The sequence below is a fragment of the Poromitra crassiceps genome (assembly GCF_964638095.1).
Source record: "Poromitra crassiceps genome assembly, chromosome: 2".
Classification (NCBI taxonomy): domain Eukaryota; kingdom Metazoa; phylum Chordata; class Actinopteri; order Beryciformes; family Melamphaidae; genus Poromitra; species Poromitra crassiceps.
Window position 1 is genome coordinate 33,512,661 of NC_139624.1, and position 20,453 is coordinate 33,533,113.

General features: G+C 42.6%; 1 protein-coding gene across 1 annotated transcript; it reads left to right on the forward strand.

The window, feature by feature from the left end:
• The first annotated feature begins 237 nt into the window (after window positions 1-237).
• On the forward strand, window positions 238-20,076 carry ifrd1 (interferon-related developmental regulator 1). Its single transcript, XM_083655838.1, has 12 exons — window positions 238-425; window positions 2,821-2,925; window positions 4,386-4,467; window positions 8,716-8,840; window positions 9,365-9,522; window positions 9,806-9,856; window positions 10,208-10,386; window positions 12,709-12,817; window positions 16,430-16,564; window positions 17,189-17,317; window positions 18,072-18,167; window positions 18,497-20,076. Exons 1-12 carry the CDS (start codon window positions 395-397, stop codon window positions 18,581-18,583), a joined length of 1,287 nt encoding a protein of 428 aa, XP_083511964.1. The 5' UTR covers window positions 238-394; the 3' UTR covers window positions 18,584-20,076.
• Window positions 20,077-20,453: the final 377 nt, after the last annotated feature.

Below are 20,453 nucleotides of genomic sequence, written 5' to 3' on the forward strand. Positions count from 1 at the left end.
CCATGCCATTGCCCCCTGATGTGACAGGTAGGTAGCTGAAAGGTAGCTAGATACTTTCCAATCAAACGTGACCAAAACACAAAACATACAGGTGGCCCCGCCCCCGCACGCGCGAACACACGCACCGGCCTGTTCCTGCTCCCGGATTGGTCAGCGAGACCGGGAAACCGCCTCGTCACATGTCTTCCAGTATAAATACTTTAAGCGAGGTACCTCACCACCGGTTTATGAGGGAAAATGTATCGTCTCAGCCAACAGTCTTTCTCCAAGATCGCTTTCAATTCCTTCTTGTCCACTGTGCCACGGGGAGATTTTCGTTTTACGAGACAATACAGTAAAGGCTGGTCGTGTATTGGCTGATTTTTGATCACATTTTCTATTTATCTGCACCAAAATGCCAAGGTCCAAGAAGAAGAGCAGCAGGGGTAAGCAAGCGGCCGAATGTTTTGGCCTTGCCGCTTTGAGTTCCCTTTACTGATGGTAGTTGTAGTTCTTTTCGTGTTGCTAATCTATTGAGTTGAGTTGGACGTGTTTCCAGTAAAGACTACAAGTGAAAGCGTGGCCTACCATGAAGCTTAGCTAGCTAACGTTAACCTAGCCCCTTTCGGGATTTGTGTAACTGGAAGGGGCTAATGTAAACAGTCGTTGGACAAAAAAATCACCGTCGCAGACCAAACGTGCCGTCATGTGGCAATGGCTCTTTACATTTGATCTCTTTTGACAGCTTAAATCGAGCAACGAAATAGTGTATTAGCGTTAGCCTGCTAAATGCCAGCTAATATCAACTTCCCACTAGCAAGATGTAGCCGGCCCAGCCGAACTTTGCTTTCTAGCTCAGCTGATTAATGCAAGCATGCTCATCTGATGAAAGCATTTGGTTGTTGGCTTGATGAACTGTTGGGATTGGCCTAACGTTACATAACAATAATAGACTAGTTCGCGGTCTGTGAAGTCAGGTCGTCTGATCTGCTGATTGACCTCAATCAGTTAGCCGATGTAACGTTATATAACGTTAACTAACTCTAGCTTAGCCGAAGCCATGCCAACCAACATTACAAATATCAGCAGGCTACTAGTCAGATAACATGTATTTTGTTATCTGCAATGTTGTTTGTCAACGAGCAGTGGTGGGCGGAAATTTCGGACAGCGGGTGGAAAAATAGGCGGCGCCCGCCCGCCTGGGTTCTCTGAAATCAGCTGTATGGGGAAGTCAGTCCACGTCAACACCATGCACAAAGAATGAATAGCGTTATTAGCTGAACAGGCTGGCCATCCAAATTAAGTGACAACAATCGCGACAAGATAAGAGCACGGCTTAAAATGATCAAAGTCTTGTCAGTGCCACAGGATAAGTTAATCAGGATAAGTTAATCAACATCTTTTAAGTCTTTCACACTGCGCATGGGCATTCAGGGGTGAATTCGGGTCAGGGCAGGGAGAATTTGGTCACAGGCTGCTGCCTGCTGGAAGTCTTTTTAAGTAGGGGGTGCTGCAAGGAAGGGACTTTTGGCCGAAATGAATTTGGACGTTTTTTGGACGTTTGGATGTTTTTTTTAGCCATATTTAGAGGAATGTCTCATTTTAAATTAACATTAGGATTATACTGGTGTGATGTCATTATTCAGTATTTTCTCCTTTTCTCACTCACTTTCCTGTCACCACCTTCTCTCCCTTTAGGTTGTTGTTTTACACTACAACAGACAGCAACACAGGCAGAAACACTGAACTTATTGTTATATTTTATTATCTTATTATTATAAAGCAAACGTCAAAAATAACATCTCCACCCTCTTTACTTTGCTCAGTCTTCAACTAAACCCTAAATATCGCAGACTGCAGGTGCTGCAGGTTCTATCTGACTTTAATTTATAAGTAATATAAAAGGTATTTACTTGTTTACATTTAACTTAAAATAGGATTTTTTATTTGTTTACATTGACCTTAAACTATGAATGTTCACACCTCAGCTGGGAATTTTCACACAACTCCCTTCTTTTCATAAATATTGTTTGTGACAGGGATAGGCCACCATGTGCCATGGAGGGCCAAGAAGAAGAGTCAGCAAGTGTTAATCAGTGAAATAACTAGGGGTGACCCCAAATAGTCAACAATCTCTATCTATCTATCTATCTATCTATCTATCTATCTATCTATCTATCTATCTATCTATCTATCTATATATCTATATATACATCGCATTAATAGGCTGATAATTGTACCAAAATAGGGATACGTATCAGCCTATTAATACCTTAAAACAAAGTTACAATTAAACAAATCAAACAAGCTCATGTCAATGGATTTCTGATGCCAGGTAAAAAAAAAATTGTGGAATATTCCTATTGAACAGCCAAATCCGATTCGACTGCCAGAATTCTGAGTCGGGAACAGCCTTAGAAAGAACCCAGTGTAGTATTTGGTTGGCCTGCAAGTTCTTGGCACTTCATGGCACATAGTTGCCTCTCCCTGTGCTGTGAGAATGGACCAAATCTGCACAACGGTTAACTTGGTAGCGAAGATGGGAAACACTGTGGAGTGTCAACATTATGTTGTTTACGCATCCAACAGTAGACTAGGTTGCCCTTGACCCTGACAAGAGCACAGTGTATTTTTTCCCCTGTGTGATAATCAGTACAGTACAGACAGGCAAACGCATGTCAAGGAGAGCGAAGATTAGATATCTTTGCTACAGCAACAGCACCTGTCTGGAAATATAGTTGCATAATGCTCTCGCCACAGACCTGCAGAGCTGTGTTATAGCATCTGATTCAATTATTGCAAGAGGTGAATTATGTTTCTGAGAGTCTGTTTGTCTTTCAGGAGGGCAGCATGGAACTGTGCAGCCTTTCAGCGATGAGGACGCCTCCATCGAGACCCTCAGCCACTGCAGCAGCTTCAGCGATGGCGCCAGTGTAGCAGATGAAGGTGTGTTTGTGTGTACAACATGGACATGCATTTGTTTGGATTAGTATGTATGCTTTGGTTTGCGTTTCAACGTGTGAGTAGACATGTTTGGTATGCTGTGGCCTGTGGGTGTGTCTGTATATAGGCATGGATCAGTGTGCCCTGTCAAGCAAAGGCCCGGATGCCAGGTTGCCTCTTTTGAACTGAATCTTAAGCTTGGAACACGCCGCGCTGACAGCAAAGAACTAGCGGCAACGAAGGCCAACTGTTGCGTCGCCTCACATCCTGTGTCGGTGCCAAAACGTTGCACTTGAACACACCGCAACGTCTACAGCCGACTGTCAACTAGCGCGTGCGTTCTGCACCTGTGTGAAGGCCTTGAAAGATTTTGAAAATAGACATACATAGATGTAGGTCATTGAAAGTGCTTGAATTCATATATTTTGTGCAAGAATAGAAGTTCTTTGTATGTGTGTGTATATATATATATATATATATATATATATATATGTGTATATATGTATATTATTATATATATATTTTACTTAACCAAAGTCATGGAAATTAAAGTAGAATTTCCAGGCCCTGGAAAAGTTATAGTGGGCGTGCCCAACTCCCACTCATTTAGTGATCACCTTCGACACAACGAACATGGCTGCTCAGAGTACAAGCGGAATGGAATTATTTGGAATTATTTTGCTTATGTTGCCGACAGTCAGGGCAAGCCCAGGGGCACTAGCCTGGTAAACCAGCTGGTCACATGAACTCACATTTCATTCTACCAGACAGTCTGGCCTCCAGCTTTCACCCAGTGTTTGCAGTGGGCGGGTGTACTTGCCTTGACAGACAAATTCAGCCAATCAGCATTGGATCCAGTCAAATCTACTCTGGAGAACGGCAAAAACATCTTTTCCGCCCAGAAACTCCGCTGTTGCATACTCCTGTACTTGTTTAATTGTTGTTATTGAGTCTATTTCTGCAATAACTGCATTTTATGGCTGTTTAAAGTCGACAAACGTTGATGTTAGAGCCATTACTGTTTTGCCACCGGCGTTCCTGATTGGCCGGTTACGATGTCACCTACGAGTGGGTCGCTGATTGGCTAGAGCACTTTGTAATTTCTGAAAACACCCTCCCAGGGCTGGAGGCCAGACGGTCTGTTAGAACGAAATGAAATGTGAGTTGACGTGAAAGGCTGGTTTACCCGGCTACAGGGACACAACATAGCCCATCTGTAAATTATATTTAAATTCTACGCAGGCGAAGGGAGAAAACACGTCCAACTTGGCGTGACAAGCGAACAAGGAAATGCACTCCGTACGAGTGCAGACCTCTAAGAAGGTGTAATGTTATTGAGCAATGACGCTGTATAAGAAGTGATTGATATCTGGTTGCAAATATATAGTTAAATATCAAAGAAACATATGAGACAAGTGTGCATTTATCATCTCTTTTTTCTGCTTTATGTCTGTTGTCGCCAGGAGGGGACGCCAGTGAGGATGTGGCCCAGGAGGACTTCCAGTACAAGTTGAAGGGCTTCATCGACAGCACAGTGGATAAGAGGTAGAAGACCGCCCTGATCATTTCAAAAGTCCAATCACACGTTAGCTGATGGCATGCTAATACAAGTCTAGATGCGTAGAGTTTGAGATCTCCGGCATCTAGAAAGTGACACTTTCTCTTACAAAGTGATTGCTGACATAAAAGCAAATGGAACTTTTTATTTTATTTTTTATCATTTGCCCTACAAATCATTGCATTTAACTATTGCAAAGTAATTTCCCCCCCAAAAATGTATGTAGTATTTTTTTGTAATAAGACCCATGGCTGTTTCACCATGAACTGCTGTTTAAAATGAAGGGCAGTTGCACCCAGAAGTATAGCCAATCCGTTTGTTTACAAACGGCTGATTGCATTTTATACTTGGAAAATTGAAGGATATGAGCTAACTTCTGTTTTGATTTCTAACAAGTGTTTCTTGATTAATCCTATTCTTCACGTAGCCTGCTGTTTGCCTGATTTATGTTAGTTTATTCCTTGATTGAGGTCAATTTATGTAAATTAGTATTATTGCATTAGCAATACAATGTTGGGTCACAGCATATTTATGGAAAATGATATTTTCTGTGAAATTGAAACCGCTCACTGGCGAGCAACCAAAACAAGCACTTGACTCAGGGCTTTCATCATTGTAGCTATTGACACAGACCACAGCAGTGAGTGTCGGGACTAGGCATGCCGACGACTAGTCGGTTAAACGTTTAAACGCCCACTCCCTCACTAGTCGGCACGAGAAATACTAGTCGGTTAAACAATAATTAAATTATCATAATAAACAATGCGGCGTGAGCTGTTGCGTCTTTACCAGCCACTACTGTAGCCCCGGCTCTAATGACCGGATGTAAACAAACCAGACGTGTGTTAGTGGGAGTGGAGCAGCATTGGCTTTAGGGCTGGGCGATATGGCCTCTAAAGAATATTGCGATGTTTTTCGGCTATATCGCGATACACGATATATATCTCGATATTTTTGAAATCTCTCATAAATGCTCAATTTAACCCTTCAGGGTTCATACACATTTTGAACAATGGATTTCCATGACTTTTCCATGACTTTAAACCAAATTTCCATGACCAAACATTTTGTAAAGTCTCATGTATACATGAAAAAGTCAGTGAGTAAAAATATTCTATGTAATGTAACTACTAACAGATTACAATAATTGAAAAACTAACATGGTCATTTAGTACTAAAACACGTTACTAGCCCCAACACTGACGACAACAAAGATCTTAGTAGGGCTGGGCAATATGGACCAAAGATTAGGGATGCACGATATGGATTTTTAGAGCCGATACAATAACCGATAAATATATGCTTCTCCTGGCCGATAACCGATACGATAAACCGATAATTATTTCACATTTTTGTATTAAAAAAATAAGTTCTTAACCTGTATTTTATGCACACCTGGGGTAAAAAAGAAGAAGAAAGAAAGGGCAGATGTAGTGAGCAAAGATGGATGATTTAATATTCCATAGCTCTGACCTAAGCAAATCTGACATCACTGTTATTATGAACACAAACAACACTTCTGATATAATATGATTGTTTTAGTAAAGTGTATCACTCAATAGTCAATACAAAAAATAATGGCTTTTATAGAACCGAAAGCCTAGCTGCTTAGACTGCAGATAAAACATAAAAGGCATAGTCATTTATACTCTTATTGGCAGGACGTTACCGGCAACATATAAGCTGTCTGAATTTTGCATTGGGGCCAGGTGTTCTATAGTGAGGCATGGAAAGCCTCACTATATGCCATCATATCTGTGTTGTTTCACTTTTGACTGAACAATGATGCCTCTAGATTAAAGAAAAGACACGTATGTGATGTTGACTTTTATGTAAATGTGCACATTCGTTTTCCTTATAGATCATGACTGCCCCACAGCTAGCTACGTTAGCTTCACGTTACCTTGCATGTAACGTTAGCGTTAGTTGCTTTTGGAGACACGAACCCTGGACGTTTCATTTTGAGTAATGCATGAGGTTCTCTATGCTCTATGGTTTACGGCAGCTCTGGGAGTATGAAGTGCTTTAAATGCGGGGATTTTGGTCACACCAAGCTTGTGGACCGCTGCCTGCTGAACTAGGTAGCCACAACCAGCTAGCTAACGTTAGCCACTACAACAGCTATCGTTAACGCCAAACAAATCCGCTGCCTCCTCCCCACGTTTGGTTTAGTGTAACGCCAGCTCAGACTTTCCCCTAATCTCAGAAACCTTGTGGGACATGTATTGCAAATTGCAATAGTGGTTGTTTTGTTATCATTTGAAACGGTCAACAGCCACATGGAGCCATGTTTCGCCTTGGTTGCTGGGGACGGGTGTGTCTGACGCGGTTTGATGCGTTTGACGTATCCATGTGATTCCCCCTCCCTTCCTGAGTGTGACAGAGCTCTCCCTTGAGAGGCAGAGCTGACAAGAGGAAACGTGAAGCCAGTCATGCCGGCGGCGTAAGTTATAAACAATGCGTGACAATTATACTCGAATGTTCGCGATAGTTATTTCTACATCTCACGTGGCACAAGCCGCGATACATCGAGTATATTCAATATATCGCCCAGCCCTAATTGGCTGTAAAGTAGTGGAAAAGAGTGGAAGGGAGATAGCATCTCATAAATCCAGCGCAGTTTGGGAGTATTTTGATCCAGTAAATGAAAATATGCTTGTATGTAGGCTGTGTCAGATAAAACTGGCATATAACGTTAACCACGCGACCGACATTCAGCACAGCCATGTGGATGGCTGGACGCAAGGGCATTGCTAACGCGTTAGCCACACAAGATAAGGCAGCTCATAGGCAATGAACGACTGCACAAGATGCTTCCACTCAACTTTATGAACGCAAAGGTTTCCAGCTGAATACACGCCGCTGGGGGTGAGTTGTTGATGTTTTCTGATGTGCAATGTTCGTAAACGGCGCAAGATGTGAATATTGACGATGATGACGAACGTAATTAACGGTTTCAAATGGCTCTTAACACATTCAGTGCCAGCGACGCCATATGGCGTCATTAGAAATTTACCGTAGAGTGCCAGCGACGCCAAATGGCGTCAGTAAATCCAAATTGTTTTTTTGACGGGGGGGTGTCGATCTAAGCTTCTTACGTCGCCTCTAACAATATTGTAGCTATTGGAGGTCGATAACCTATTTTACAAACCCATTAGGTGGCGACAGCACTCTCCTGATCAGAGAAAAAGGAGCCAAACACACAGAAATAGTCACTGGGGAAAATGAGGAAATCGCATCGCATCCGTCCGTATGCATCGACGTGCCTCCATAAACGAGCACAACGCCAGCTGTGCCCCCAGCAGCAGCATCCGCTGTCACAACTGAGCACCTCCATGTACGCTGCAACAGCACATTCACATAATCAGCCTTATTATTCCGAACTGGAAGCATGCAAGCCCGTGACAAACACACGCGGAACCAAAAAGCTGAATGTCGCGCACCATTCACTGTGTGTGCGCAGCAAACTCAGCAGAGACTGAGAGCCACCAGACACATAAGACACACCCAGGAGGCGTGTGCAGTTGAGGGGGGGGGGGGGGGGGGGGGAGCACGGAGAGCAGCAGAGCAGCATACACTTCACCCAGACAGACCCAGACATCAGAAAATTAGCTTCAGAGTCAGTGATGTGCTTGAAATGTTTAATTTCACAAAAGGCTCATTATCTCAGCTCGTAGAAAAAAAGGGATGTTTTTGCTTCAATCAAGCTATCTTCTCCGGCTCATAACTAAAGAACGGAAAATGGGATCAATAAACTTTTTTTTGCAGGTGATAGAAGAGAGTCTCATCGTTATTTGTGCGTGTTCAGTGTTTACATAGTAATTATTAAAAAAATTATATGACTGTTTTAAAATGCATTGCGGCCTATGTGGCACAGCAAGCAACCTTTTGCCCAAGGGCCGTGGCACTGAAAGTGTTAAATACACACACTATTTTTTCGGACAATGTTTTAAACATATCGATTAAATTGTGCTCAGTTTTTTCTGAGTGTTTTCTTATAGACTAGTCGACTAGTCGCCATTTAAAATTTCCGTTTTAAACGTCGGGAAAATTAGTCGCCACCGGCATCCCTAGAAACAGTGGTTTTTGCTGACATTTCACTGACTGAGAACCCTATTCAGTCTGGTTATTGACTGAGAACCCTCTTCAGTCTGGTTATTGACTGAGAACCCTCTTCAGTCTGGTTATTGGAAGACAAAGCTTTTAATCGTGTTTATACTTGTTTGTCTTCTTAGTGCTAAGACCAGACAGGGGGCACTGGATGGATTAAAGACCGCAATGGCCACACGCATCCTGTATGAGTTCATATCTGAGAGGAGGATGACCATCACAGACAGCATTGAGCGCTGCCTCAAGAAAGGTAGCTATAAGGATATTACACTCAATGATTTCTAAGGAGAACTTCACCGAAAAACAATGCAGATTTATTTTGCACATGATTTCACACGCATCCGAAAAATGTAAACGGTTTTGCAGACATTAGTTTAGTTTAGCAGCTATTGAGTTGATTTGAGTGCATGAATGACATCACTGGTGCACAACTTAACTCAAATCAACTCAGTCACTGTCAAACTAAATGAATGTCTGCAAAACTGTTTACAGTTTTTGGATATGTGTGAGATCATGTGCAAAATAAATCTGCATGGTTTTTCTGTGACGTTCTCCTTAACTTTTCGTGATGGCAGCCGGTGCCTGATGTATTGTAGAGTTTGTTGTTGTGGTAACCAGGGTTTCTACGCCGGTCATATCATATTGATAGCCACCTTATAGCTCCAACTGTACTCATGGAAATGAAGGTGGAAAAAGTGTGTGTTGGGGGGGATGGTGACAAAATCTCACTCTTCCTTGTCCCCCCCCCCCCCCCCCCCCCCCCGTCTCCCACAGGTAAAGGCGAGGAGCAGCGAGCAGCAGCTTCTTTAGCCTGCCTGCTGTGCATCCAGCTGGGCTCTGGCATCGAGAGCGAGGAGGTGTTCAAGGCCCTCAAACCCATCTTCAAAAACATCCTGGCAGACGGATCAGCCAACATCCAAGCCAGACAAGCCGTGAGTCCACAATATTGTCATGGACAGAGCCATCTTGTTTAATTATTGTTGTGATCCCTCGGAAACCCTGCAGAAAGCATGGAAGAATGCATTGTCTCAATTTTAGATTTTAATTTTAGACTGTAAAAGGTGGTGCAGCCATCAAATGCTAGTAAATTGTGGCTGGTAGCTTTGTCTAGGTTTTCTGCCTGGCTCTTCAAGATCATATAGTTTTGATAATTCCCCTGATACCTGCAGATACCATGTAAGAGTCAACTGAAACAAGTTTTTCTTTCTTTAATAGGTTGCGACAAGCCTGGGCCTCTGCACTTTAGTTGCAGAAGATGACATCCTGGTAAGTTCTTTGACAAGTTGGGGCTTGAGGGCAAGCGGCAACGACACTGCTCTTTACAAGCTTTGGCAGTTGCATATTTGCGTTAATTATTATTATTATTATTAGTTGTGGCATCGTACCTCACCCAGTTGTAACATTTGTGATGTCAGCTTGAGTCTTGGTAAAACTCAGTTGTCACTACTAGTTGCCCATGGAGGCAAAAACATGTTCATTCTTTTCTTGTCTTTTTTTGAGTGACAGCTAGCCGTATCCATGTCGACAATTTGTTGCTCGAATCCTTAGGACCTCCAGCTTGTTATTTTGCCTTACAAACTCCAGTCTCTGTATAATGGTCATCTCTGCCTGCTGCAGGACGTGCATGCCACCATGGAGTGCTTTGAGAGCCTGTTCACCCGGTCCTATGTGAAGGAGGATGGTACCCGTCCTTCAGTGAGCCCCCAGTCCACCCAGCTTCACACAAACGCCCTGCTGTCCTGGGCACTGCTGCTCACCATCTGCACTGCCAGCCAGCTCAAAGACATCCTGCACAAGTAAGACCGTGTACTGAGCCTCTCTAGCTAAATTGGCGGTGTTGACATGAAGTCTCAAGTCTTTGTTTTAAAGAACACCAGACTTGATGATTATTTTAACTGAGGTGTATTTTGTCATGCAGACACCTGCCCAAACTGCCCAGGCTGTTTTTAACTGAGGTGTGTTTTGTCATACAGACACCTGCCCAGACTGCTCAGGCTGTTTTTAACTGAGGTGTGTTTTGTCATACAGACACCTGCCCAGACTGCCCAGGCTGTTTTTAACTGAGGTGTGTTTTGTCATGCAGACACCTGCCCAAACTGCCCAGGCTGTTTTTAACTGAGGTGTGTGTTTTGTCATGCAGACACCTGCCTAAACTGCCCAGGCTGTTTTTAACTGAGGTGTGTTTTGTCATGCAGACACCTGCCTAAACTGCCCAGGCTGTTTTTAACTGAGGTGTGTTTTGTCATGCAGACACCTGCCCAGACTGCCCAGGCTGTTTTTAACTGAGGTGTGTTTTGTCATGCAGACACCTGCCTAAACTGCCCAGGCTGTTTTTAACTGAGGTGTGTTTTGTCATACAGACACCTGCCTAAACTGCCCAGGCTGTTTTTAACTGAGGTGTGTTTTGTCATGCAGACACCTGCCTAAACTGCCCAGGCTGTTTTTAACTGAGGTGTGTTTTGTCATGCAGACACCTGCCTAAACTGCCCAGGCTGTTTTTAACTGAGGTGTGTTTTGTCATGCAGACACCTGCCTAATCTGCCCAGGCTGTTTTTAACTGAGGTGTGTTTTGTCATGCAGACACCTGCCTAAACTGCCCAGGCTGTTTTTAACTGAGGTGTGTTTTGTCATGCAGACACCTGCCTAAACTGCCCAGGCTGTTTTTAACTGAGGTGTGTTTTGTCATACAGACACCTGCCTAAACTGCCCAGGCTGTTTTTAACTGAGGTGTGTTTTGTCATACAGACACCTGCCTAAACTGCCCAGGCTGTCTTTAACTGAGGTGTGTTTTGTCATGCAGACACCTGCCTAAACTGCCCAGGCTGTTTTTAACTGAGGTGTGTTTTGTCATACAGACACCTGCCTAAACTGCCCAGGCTGTCTTTAACTGAGGTGTGTTTTGTCATACAGACACCTGCCTAAACTGCCCAGGCTGTTTTTAACTGAGGTGTGTTTTGTCATACAGACACCTGCCTAAACTGCCCAGGCTGTTTTTAACTGAGGTGTGTTTTGTCATACAGACACCTGCCTAAACTGCCCAGGCTGTCTTTAACTGAGGTGTGTTTTGTCATACAGACACCTGCCTAAACTGCCCAGGCTGTCTTTAACTGAGGTGTGTTTTGTCATACAGACACCTGCCTAAACTGCCCAGGCTGTTTTTAACTGAGGTGTGTTTTGTCATACAGACACCTGCCCAAACTGCCCAGGCTGTTTTTAACTGAGGTGTGTTTTGTCATGCAGACACCTGCCTAAACTGCCCAGGCTGTTTTTAACTGAGGTGTGTTTTGTCATGCAGACACCTGCCTAAACTGCCCAGGCTGTTTTTAACTGAGGTGTGTTTTGTCATACAGACACCTGCCTAAACTGCCCAGGCTGTTTTTAACTGAGGTGTGTTTTGTCATACAGACACCTGCCTAATCTGCCCAGGCTGTCTTTAACTGAGGTGTGTTTTGTCATACAGACACCTGCCCAAACTGCCCAGGCTGTTTTTAACTGAGGTGTGTTTTGTCATGCAGACACCTGCCTAAACTGCCCAGGCTGTTTTTAACTGAGGTGTGTTTTGTCATACAGACACCTGCCCAAACTGCCCAGGCTGTTTTTAACTGAGGTGTGTTTTGTCATGCAGACACCTGCCTAAACTGCCCAGGCTGTTTTTAACAGGTGTGTTTTGTCATGCAGACACCTGCCTAAACTGCCCAGGCTGTTTTTAACTGAGGTGTGTTTTGTCATGCAGACACCTGCCTTAACTGCCCAGGCTGTTTTTAACTGAGGTGTGTTTTGTCATGCAGACACCTGCCTAAACTGCCCAGGCTGTTTTTAACTGAGGTGTGTTTTGTCATGCAGACACCTGCCTAAACTGCCCAGGCTGTTTTTAACTGAGGTGTGTTTTGTCATACAGACACCTGCCCAAACTGCCCAGGCTGTTTTTAACTGAGGTGTGTTTTGTCATACAGACACCTGCCCAAACTGCCCAGGCTGTTTTTAACTGAGGTGTGTTTTGTCATACAGACACCTGCCCAAACTGCCCAGGCTGTTTTTAACTGAGGTGTGTTTTGTCATACAGACACCTGCCTAAACTGCCCAGGCTGTTTTTAACTGAGGTGTGTTTTGTCATACAGACACCTGCCTAAACTGCCCAGGCTGTTGGAGAGCGAGGACGTCAACATGAGGATTGCCGCAGGAGAGACTATTGCCCTGCTCTTTGAACTGGCCAGAGACATGGATTCTGTAAGTTTACATCTTGTTTGTTCCCGAGACCCCAAAAAGTCGTAAAATTAATCAAAAAGCTCACCAACAGACAAAACAAGAACATATTATGTATTTGATGTATATGCAAAGAACTGCTGCGATCAGATTTGTGAAACACGCATAAAAAAAAAGAAATCGTCATTTGCTTCTCCTCGGAGCTGCAGGCTGCTCCACCGACAGCTCCTCAACTCGCCCAGACTGTGGGAGCTCCGCCCCCGGCTGAATGGCGCGGTCGAGGCCACGCAGCCATTGTGCAGCATGGCCAAGTTTTGCCATTAATCTGCACATTGGGCAATTAATCGGCCCTAATTACATAATCCAAAAATTTGTCTCGGTTTGATCACCCGCAGGGATGTGCTTTACACTTCCTGAAAGATTCAGCGTGATCACATGTAAAATGGCACCGTTGTGGCTAGGGTTGTCAAAAGTATCGATACAAGTCAATACTAAAAATATGAAACGGATACAATACTAATTTGCAACAGGTATCGATTGTACCGATAACAGGGATTCCAAAAGCAATTGCCGGCTTTTAGCCGGTATGTGTTGCCGTAGGCCGGCAAATTAAAAGGTCACCGGCTCAAGTGGCCGGCTGAAAATACGCCAGATAAATAAATTCCTTATATAAAATAGCCTAATATTGTGTGGCCTATAACCTAAGTGATGTTGCCAATAAGCTACGACTTAAATGGAGATTTATTACATCATATGTTTTCCGCCCCCTGTATGTTGAGTGTTGGTGAAAAAGAAAAATATAGCAAGACGCTTTTTTTACTGTAGAGCGCCGTTTAAAAGCCGCACAAGCAGCATCAGTCCCGCCGGCCAGCGCTGGACCCGCTGTGAGGAAACACACAGGAGGAAACCGAAATGTCAAAACAGACATCCCTTGCTAGGCCAGTCCTTTTTTTAATCGAGATCATGCAACAAGTAGCCTACTTCAGCCGAGGCCAGCAAGACGGCAGGGAATAAACAGAAGGGTGCCTGCCGCCGTCAAAAGCGAAAGCGACCCGACGTAGGCTGTCAATTTAGCGGAGGTAAAAAGCCTTTTTACCTACGTCGGCCGAATCAATCAATCAATCAATGGCTCGTGCTTGTTGCCCGACGCTCGTATGATGAGGAGATGAATCAAAATGCTTACCACAAATAAAGCCACATGGGAGCCGAGAACGAGTGCAGGAGAGCTGACGCAGGTGCCGCCAGGTGTGGAGTGGGAGAGATAAGGTGGATAGCCTATTGCTGGAGATTCAAGTTGTGCGCTGTCTGCACTTTGCACTGACGCTATTGCACTTATTACTTTTAGCTAACGCTACGTTGTTGTTTCATCAAGGCAATGTCCATAAGATATGGGTTCATGAGTGTCTGCAAATGCAGATAGATAGGCTATAGGAGCATGCATGCATCTTGTCTGTTTCAATAACGAAAGCGTCCTTACCGAGAACGACGTGCCGACCAATTCAATATTCTTGCTGCGAAATCGGCCTCTTAATGACAACACTGGAATAAATATGATCGACTATAGAGGCTATAAAGAATAGACTATAGAGAAATAAATTGATTCGTTTATTTAGGAAACAATTATTTTATAACATCCTTTTTTTAATAGTGGCCGGTAAATATTCGATAGGGCCGGAATTTTGGAACGTTACCAGCTGCACTGGCCGTCTGGGAAAATGTCTAGCGGAATCCCTGATCGATAAGTATCAATATTAACAATTTGAAACGGATACAATACTCATTTGCAACTGTATCAATATCAGCAGTGCTTTCTCTTAATGAAAAATCAAACATACCACTGATTTGTCCCTCCCTGTCATTGGTGGGTATGTTTTGGTTCAACAAGTTCAAAGTATTCTGATAGGCTGATGACTAGAGCAGGGGTAATCTGTTTAAGGTCAAAGTTTTTAATGAGTTTTATCAGGCCTAGATTATGGAGAAGTATGCATCTGTCTGTCCATCTGTCTTTGTTTATTTTTTATGCCTCTTGATGTGTTGTCATCCCGCCGCTTGGTATCGAAAATGGTATCGAGTATCGATATTTTCCTGGGTATCAGAATCACTTTTTTTTAAATCTGTATCGAAGTAGACATTCTAGTATCGTGACATCCCTAGTTGTGGCTGAACACAATTCTGCTCACTCACTCAGTCACTCCTGCCTTCTCATTCTTATTATAGGATTCCAGGAGTCTCTTTTTAAATGGATACAGCACTGAATGGATTTATATATTTAGATATCCCACCACTTGTCATTATTGCAATACAATGATTTTTTTTATCAACTGTTAACACATTGACTGCCAGCCATTTTTTTCTTGCTGTAGGTAGCTTCTGCCAAGCCGTTTTTTTGAGGATTGTGGCTCATTTTACAACAGCCGAGGATTATTTTCTGCTTGGAGTTTGTGAACATACAATATCTCAAAAGTACTAATAGAATGTGTACTTTCTCTGTCTAAAAGAGTTAGTTTGTAGAGTTAGTAGTTATGTAAGCATTAGCAGTTGAATACAGCATGGTTTTAGCGTCAGAATAAATATTCAGAGATAAACGGCTTTTTGTGAGATTCGATAGAACTGTCACTTTAACCATTCATTTTTGGCATCAGTAAGACCTTAACAATAGTTTGAACAGTAATTTCCTCCATAACAGCAGTAAACTTCCCTCTGCTCAACTCCTCCCTCCTGTGGGCGTTCTTTTTTGTTGCAGCGCCATGTCACAAGCACTTTCCTACCTTTGCAAATGCACTTTCTCATACTCTCGACCTCTCAAATAAATTTCTGAATAGAAATTAAATTACTCTAAATTATAGCGAAAAAGAAACAAAAAAGAATGGGTTGAAAATCCCATTCTAAAAGCCTTTTAGAATGGGATTTGTTTCCAATTTGGTGTCGGACTAGGGGGCAGTCCCCGCTTGTCACCATTGCTTTGCTGCTGCTGTGCGGGTGTGTGCCTGTCTGTGCAGCCGCTCTTTGAGGAAGTCTGGTTGGACTCGCTCGCGTCTTGGGGTTTTGGTTGAGGGCTTTGATGAAGCTTTTGCGATTCTGGTCATATTATGCTGCGTGTTTCAAAGTGTGTCCCACCCGCAATCCACTATGCAAATCTGCAATCCCGCACCGCCAGCAATCAGCGCGAAAATTAAAGCGCCTTCGCCAATCCACCTTCATGAGAATGGCTTCAGTCACACTGCTTTTTGCTTGCCTTCCTCCTTCCTTGTCGCCACTTAGTGGGTCGGTGGAATGGGTTGTACACGTTGTACACGTCCAATACCTATATAAGAGATGTAAAAGGCTTAGATGCACAACCTACCGTCAAAAAAAAAAAATCGATTTTTTTGACGAGTACACTCGTCGCTGGCAGTTAACAGCTGGATTGTGTTTGACGAGTACACTCGTCGCTGGCAATCAAGCTGTTAAGACTGAAAGTTGGACTAAATTACAGCTGCTGGGCACAAAATATGGAACTCTCCAACGTATTTCTTTTTTGCATTCTTGGATTGCTGTTGATATTGTTACACAACAGCACGATTCAGCACCATTCCTCTTTCTCTAACTGTTTCCCTCTGATCATTAATGCCACATTTCTTCCTTGTTCACTTGAAGGAGTTTGAGTTTGAAGACTGGGAAGAGCTGTGTGATAAACTGAACGGGCTGGCCACTGACTGTAACAAGCATCGAGCCAAGACGGACAAGAGGAAGCAGCGCTCCGTGTTCAGGGATGTGCTCAAGGCTGTTGAGGTGAGTCTAACTTAATGTCAGGCAAAGCAGCTTTTAGGCATTTAGCCAACGCTCTTATCCAGAACAACTTGCAAAGAGTGAGCCTAGAGTCAAGGACACAACGAGAAGGCACATTTGTTAGGTGGATTGAGCCTGTGAGTTTTTAGCAAAGGGACAGTCTGTCTAAACACGAGCTGTTGGGCCACCATTTAAAGGCTGGTTCAGAGGAGGCCAATAACATACGACGGCGTCGGGTTCAAGGTGAAAAGTCCAAACAATTTATTTACTACAAAATAAATCAAACCAAGATGCAAACAAAAGACTCAGATGGGCTGGCCAAAATCAACAAGAGGAAGGGGCACGTTTTAGACTGAGTCTAGCCGACCACACAATGGGCCACCCGACCAGGTCCCACCCTAAACTACCAAAACATAAGGGAAAGCTAAACTGCTGAAATAAAGCCATGAAAAGTGAACTACCAGACCCATGCTTTCCAAGTCAAAGGAAAGAAACAAATTAAAAAACAAAGTAAAATAAAGTATCACAGGCACCATCACCAATAAGGGGGAGCGCATAACATGAAAGTTTATTTCTGACTTGTGGCATTTTTCTCACCTCCCTCTGCGTGTGTGTGTTTACCTCCAGGAGGGCGACTTTCAGTCTGAGAGCATACGCTTTGGGACGGAGCGCATGACCATCGACAGCTGGGTCAGAAAGAGGACCTACGACGCCTTCAGAGAGTTTGTCGGCTCTGGCATGAACTACCACCTACAGGTACTGTTTTTTTCAGGCACTGGAGCTGCTGAATGGGTGACTTCAAAAAGTACATAGAGTAGCCAGCCAAAGAGGGGGGGGGGGGGGGGATAGCAGGCCAGAGGGGTTCAAGGGCAAGCCACTGGGGAATTCTTATTTTGATGAACAAACTATTTTGGTCTCTTAACATCCATTCTGATGCCTGAAATTGAAAATTTAATTGAAAATGTATCTTAGTGGATTGACAACATGGTTTGCTTTCCTGCAATCTTGGTTAATGTCAAGTAGTCATCATAAAGACTTTGACAGGTTATGTTGTCTTGGTTAATGCAGGGTTGCAAATTAGTCACCTTTTTTAATTAGGTGACAGTCACCTTTTTATCCCAAAATAGGACAATTAAGTGAATGATTTCTGAGTGTTTCATGTCTGCCCTGCTATCTGTCACGTTTTTCCACTATCCATAAGTTTGCGTCCCTGTTAATGTCAAGTTGTCATAACGAAGACATCTCAAATAATGTCAACATTGCATTAACAATGACATAATTTACCAAATGACACTTAATGACAACACTTAATGTCATAAACATTCATAATGCCTCCTTCATGTTCATGACAGTGTCATGTCAGTCGTCCTATTGTACCCTAAGTAAACTGTTTGATTGTAATGGTATGTAAAATAATTTAAGCTTCTGTTATCGATGTTGTTGATGCTGTCATAGTGATGTGTCTTGAGAGAATCGTTTTCTGAAATTAATTAATTTTCTCTCCAACTAGGCAAATGAATTCATCAGAGATGTGTTTGAACTGGGACCACCCATGCTGGTTGATTCAGCCACTTTGAAGGCCATGAAAATATCTCGCTTTGAAAGGGTATGTGTACCTGCAGAGGTTATTTGTCTTTCAAAATTAAGTAGTATTCTTAATTTATTTAAACCCTGTTTTGTCAAAAGGCTTCTTGAAGCTGTTGTCACTTGGAGGGCTTTTCACGGGGTGGTTTTGTTTGTAGTATTTTATTTATTTTTGCAAACCCCAATTTAGTCAAAAGGCTTCCTGACGTTATTGGCTGAGGCCTTTGCACTGGCTGGTTTTGTTTGTCATAAATGAACAGCTACATGTGACACATACTTTTCAGTATATTTCTTTCCGTCTATGTTCCATTTCTATCTGCACGCCCTCATTTGTTTTCTTGTCTCCTCCAGCATCTCTACAACGCAGCTGCCTTCAAGGCTCGGACCAAGGCCAGGAACAAGTTCCGGGACAAAAGGGTGGATGTAGGCGAATTTTAACTTTTTTCCCTTTGTTTTCCCTATCTAATCTATTTATTAGATTCTGCTTTTTCTCTAGCCTACCAATAGATTAATGGTTGTTATTTTGTTTAATTTATCCAGATACAAAAAAGTGGTGTTGTACATATAATATAATATAATTTTTTTTCCTCATGTGAATATTCTTGTGGCCTTTTGAACATTGTAATATAATTTAACATTTTGCTATCATTTATCATGAACTGTGTTATAACAATTTACTCAGTAAGTTCATATTATTGATAAGGCTTAGTCTTCAATGCATTTGTGATAAGTGCATTTTGTGATAAGTTGCACTATCTAGTTCAGGGGTTCCCAAATTCTGGGCGGCCAGGGACCCTTTACAGGGGAGAAAATTTTCCAAGGACCCGCTCATAATCTTGGCACCTACCACATTTGTAGGCTACACTTGGATGCCATTGGAACCATTTGAATTCCAAAATGTTTCAACCTAAATGCTTCTGATCTGTTCCATAGTGATAAACGCATTTCAATATGAATTATTTTGACACCACACAACAAGAAGGTCATTTTTGTTACATGTGACATCACATCACTGATGATGTCAACGATGATGTTACTGATGAGTCCGAATTGCATTTGGGCTCTTCGGACTTTGACAGCATTTATAGCCTACTCTTCATTCAAGCAATTGATCTTGAAAGCTTTCAGAAAATCAACAGTAAGTAGCAAGACTGGCATAGTCCTATTAAACGGATATTTAAAATGGCCAGTTTAAAGCAAACTTTCATGAAGTGCTTCAACTTTAAAATACAGTAATGAATTTATTGCCCCTTATTCAAATCATTGTCTGCCATTTCCACGTAGCCTACCCACCAGTGGATACAGCATTTCCTTCTCTCTCAAATAAGTTCACGGACCCTTTGGACTTTGGGAACCACGGATGAACCCTAAGCAGGTTATTTCTCTAGAACCCTGGTGAATAATGTGTTGTATTTTAGTACAGGATATATTGGTGATGGTGGTTAAATAAACGCAAACTGAAAAGCTGTAAAAGTCTTGTATTTCCACACATGGTTACTGTATACAGTAACCATAAGGTGACATAAGGTTGACACTGTAAGGTGACAGTGATTCACCAAGATGAGAGGTTTACACAGATTATGCAGAAGGCAGACAAGACTTGGTCATACTTTGCATCCAGCCTTTAAAGAACGAAGCACCAACTATATTGTGTCGGAAGAAATGGATTTAGACACCTAAAGAATTTGTTTGTTCTGAAGTGACTACTTGGAAATACACAAACCTTATTGCTCACAATGTGTAAATTGTAAACGATGTATTAGTCTTAGTCTTCAATGCATTTGTGATAAGTGCATTTTGTGATAAGTTGCACTATCTAGTGCAATTAAACTCATTTACAGTTAGCCACCCCATAGGCTACTGTAAATATTGACTGCTACACTGATGCTTTTATTCCATGCTGTTGCTTGATGGTCATCTTAAATGCTTTTTCATACCCTCAAATTTTAGGATCATGTATGTACAGTACAACTTTATGAAATTTTTGTTTCATGCAATATGGAGGATGAAAGTAACCTGAAATGAAAACTGACACTGCACTTAAAAGTTAAGATACAATCCAACATTTAGTTGACTATCATATTCACCTATTTTCTTGAACAGTTTGTGGACAGTATTGTAGACAACTACAACTATAGTATTACCCATTTAGAAGTCCTGACTGAGGCAGCTGTAGTTTACAGATGAAAGAGGAGTGTTTGGTTGCTGGTTTAAATTCCAGAATGCAGACAAGGAAAATCTGGTCAAGTAAAGTGAATGATTACTCAACTACTACTACTCCGGGTTCCTATGCAGTATGGAATTGGTA

What these genes read in the sequence shown, in the direction of transcription:
- ifrd1 (XM_083655838.1), top strand. Translation starts at nt 395, where the DNA reads ATGCCAAGGTCCAAGAAGAAGAGCAGCAGGG. An exon ending in CGCCAGTGTAGCAGATGAAG is followed by an intron (nt 2,926 to 4,385) that starts GTGTGTTTGTGT and finishes TGTTGTCGCCAG; the next exon opens with GAGGGGACGCCAGTGAGGAT. An exon ending in AAATATCTCGCTTTGAAAGG is followed by an intron (nt 18,168 to 18,496) that starts GTATGTGTACCT and finishes TGTCTCCTCCAG; the next exon opens with CATCTCTACAACGCAGCTGC.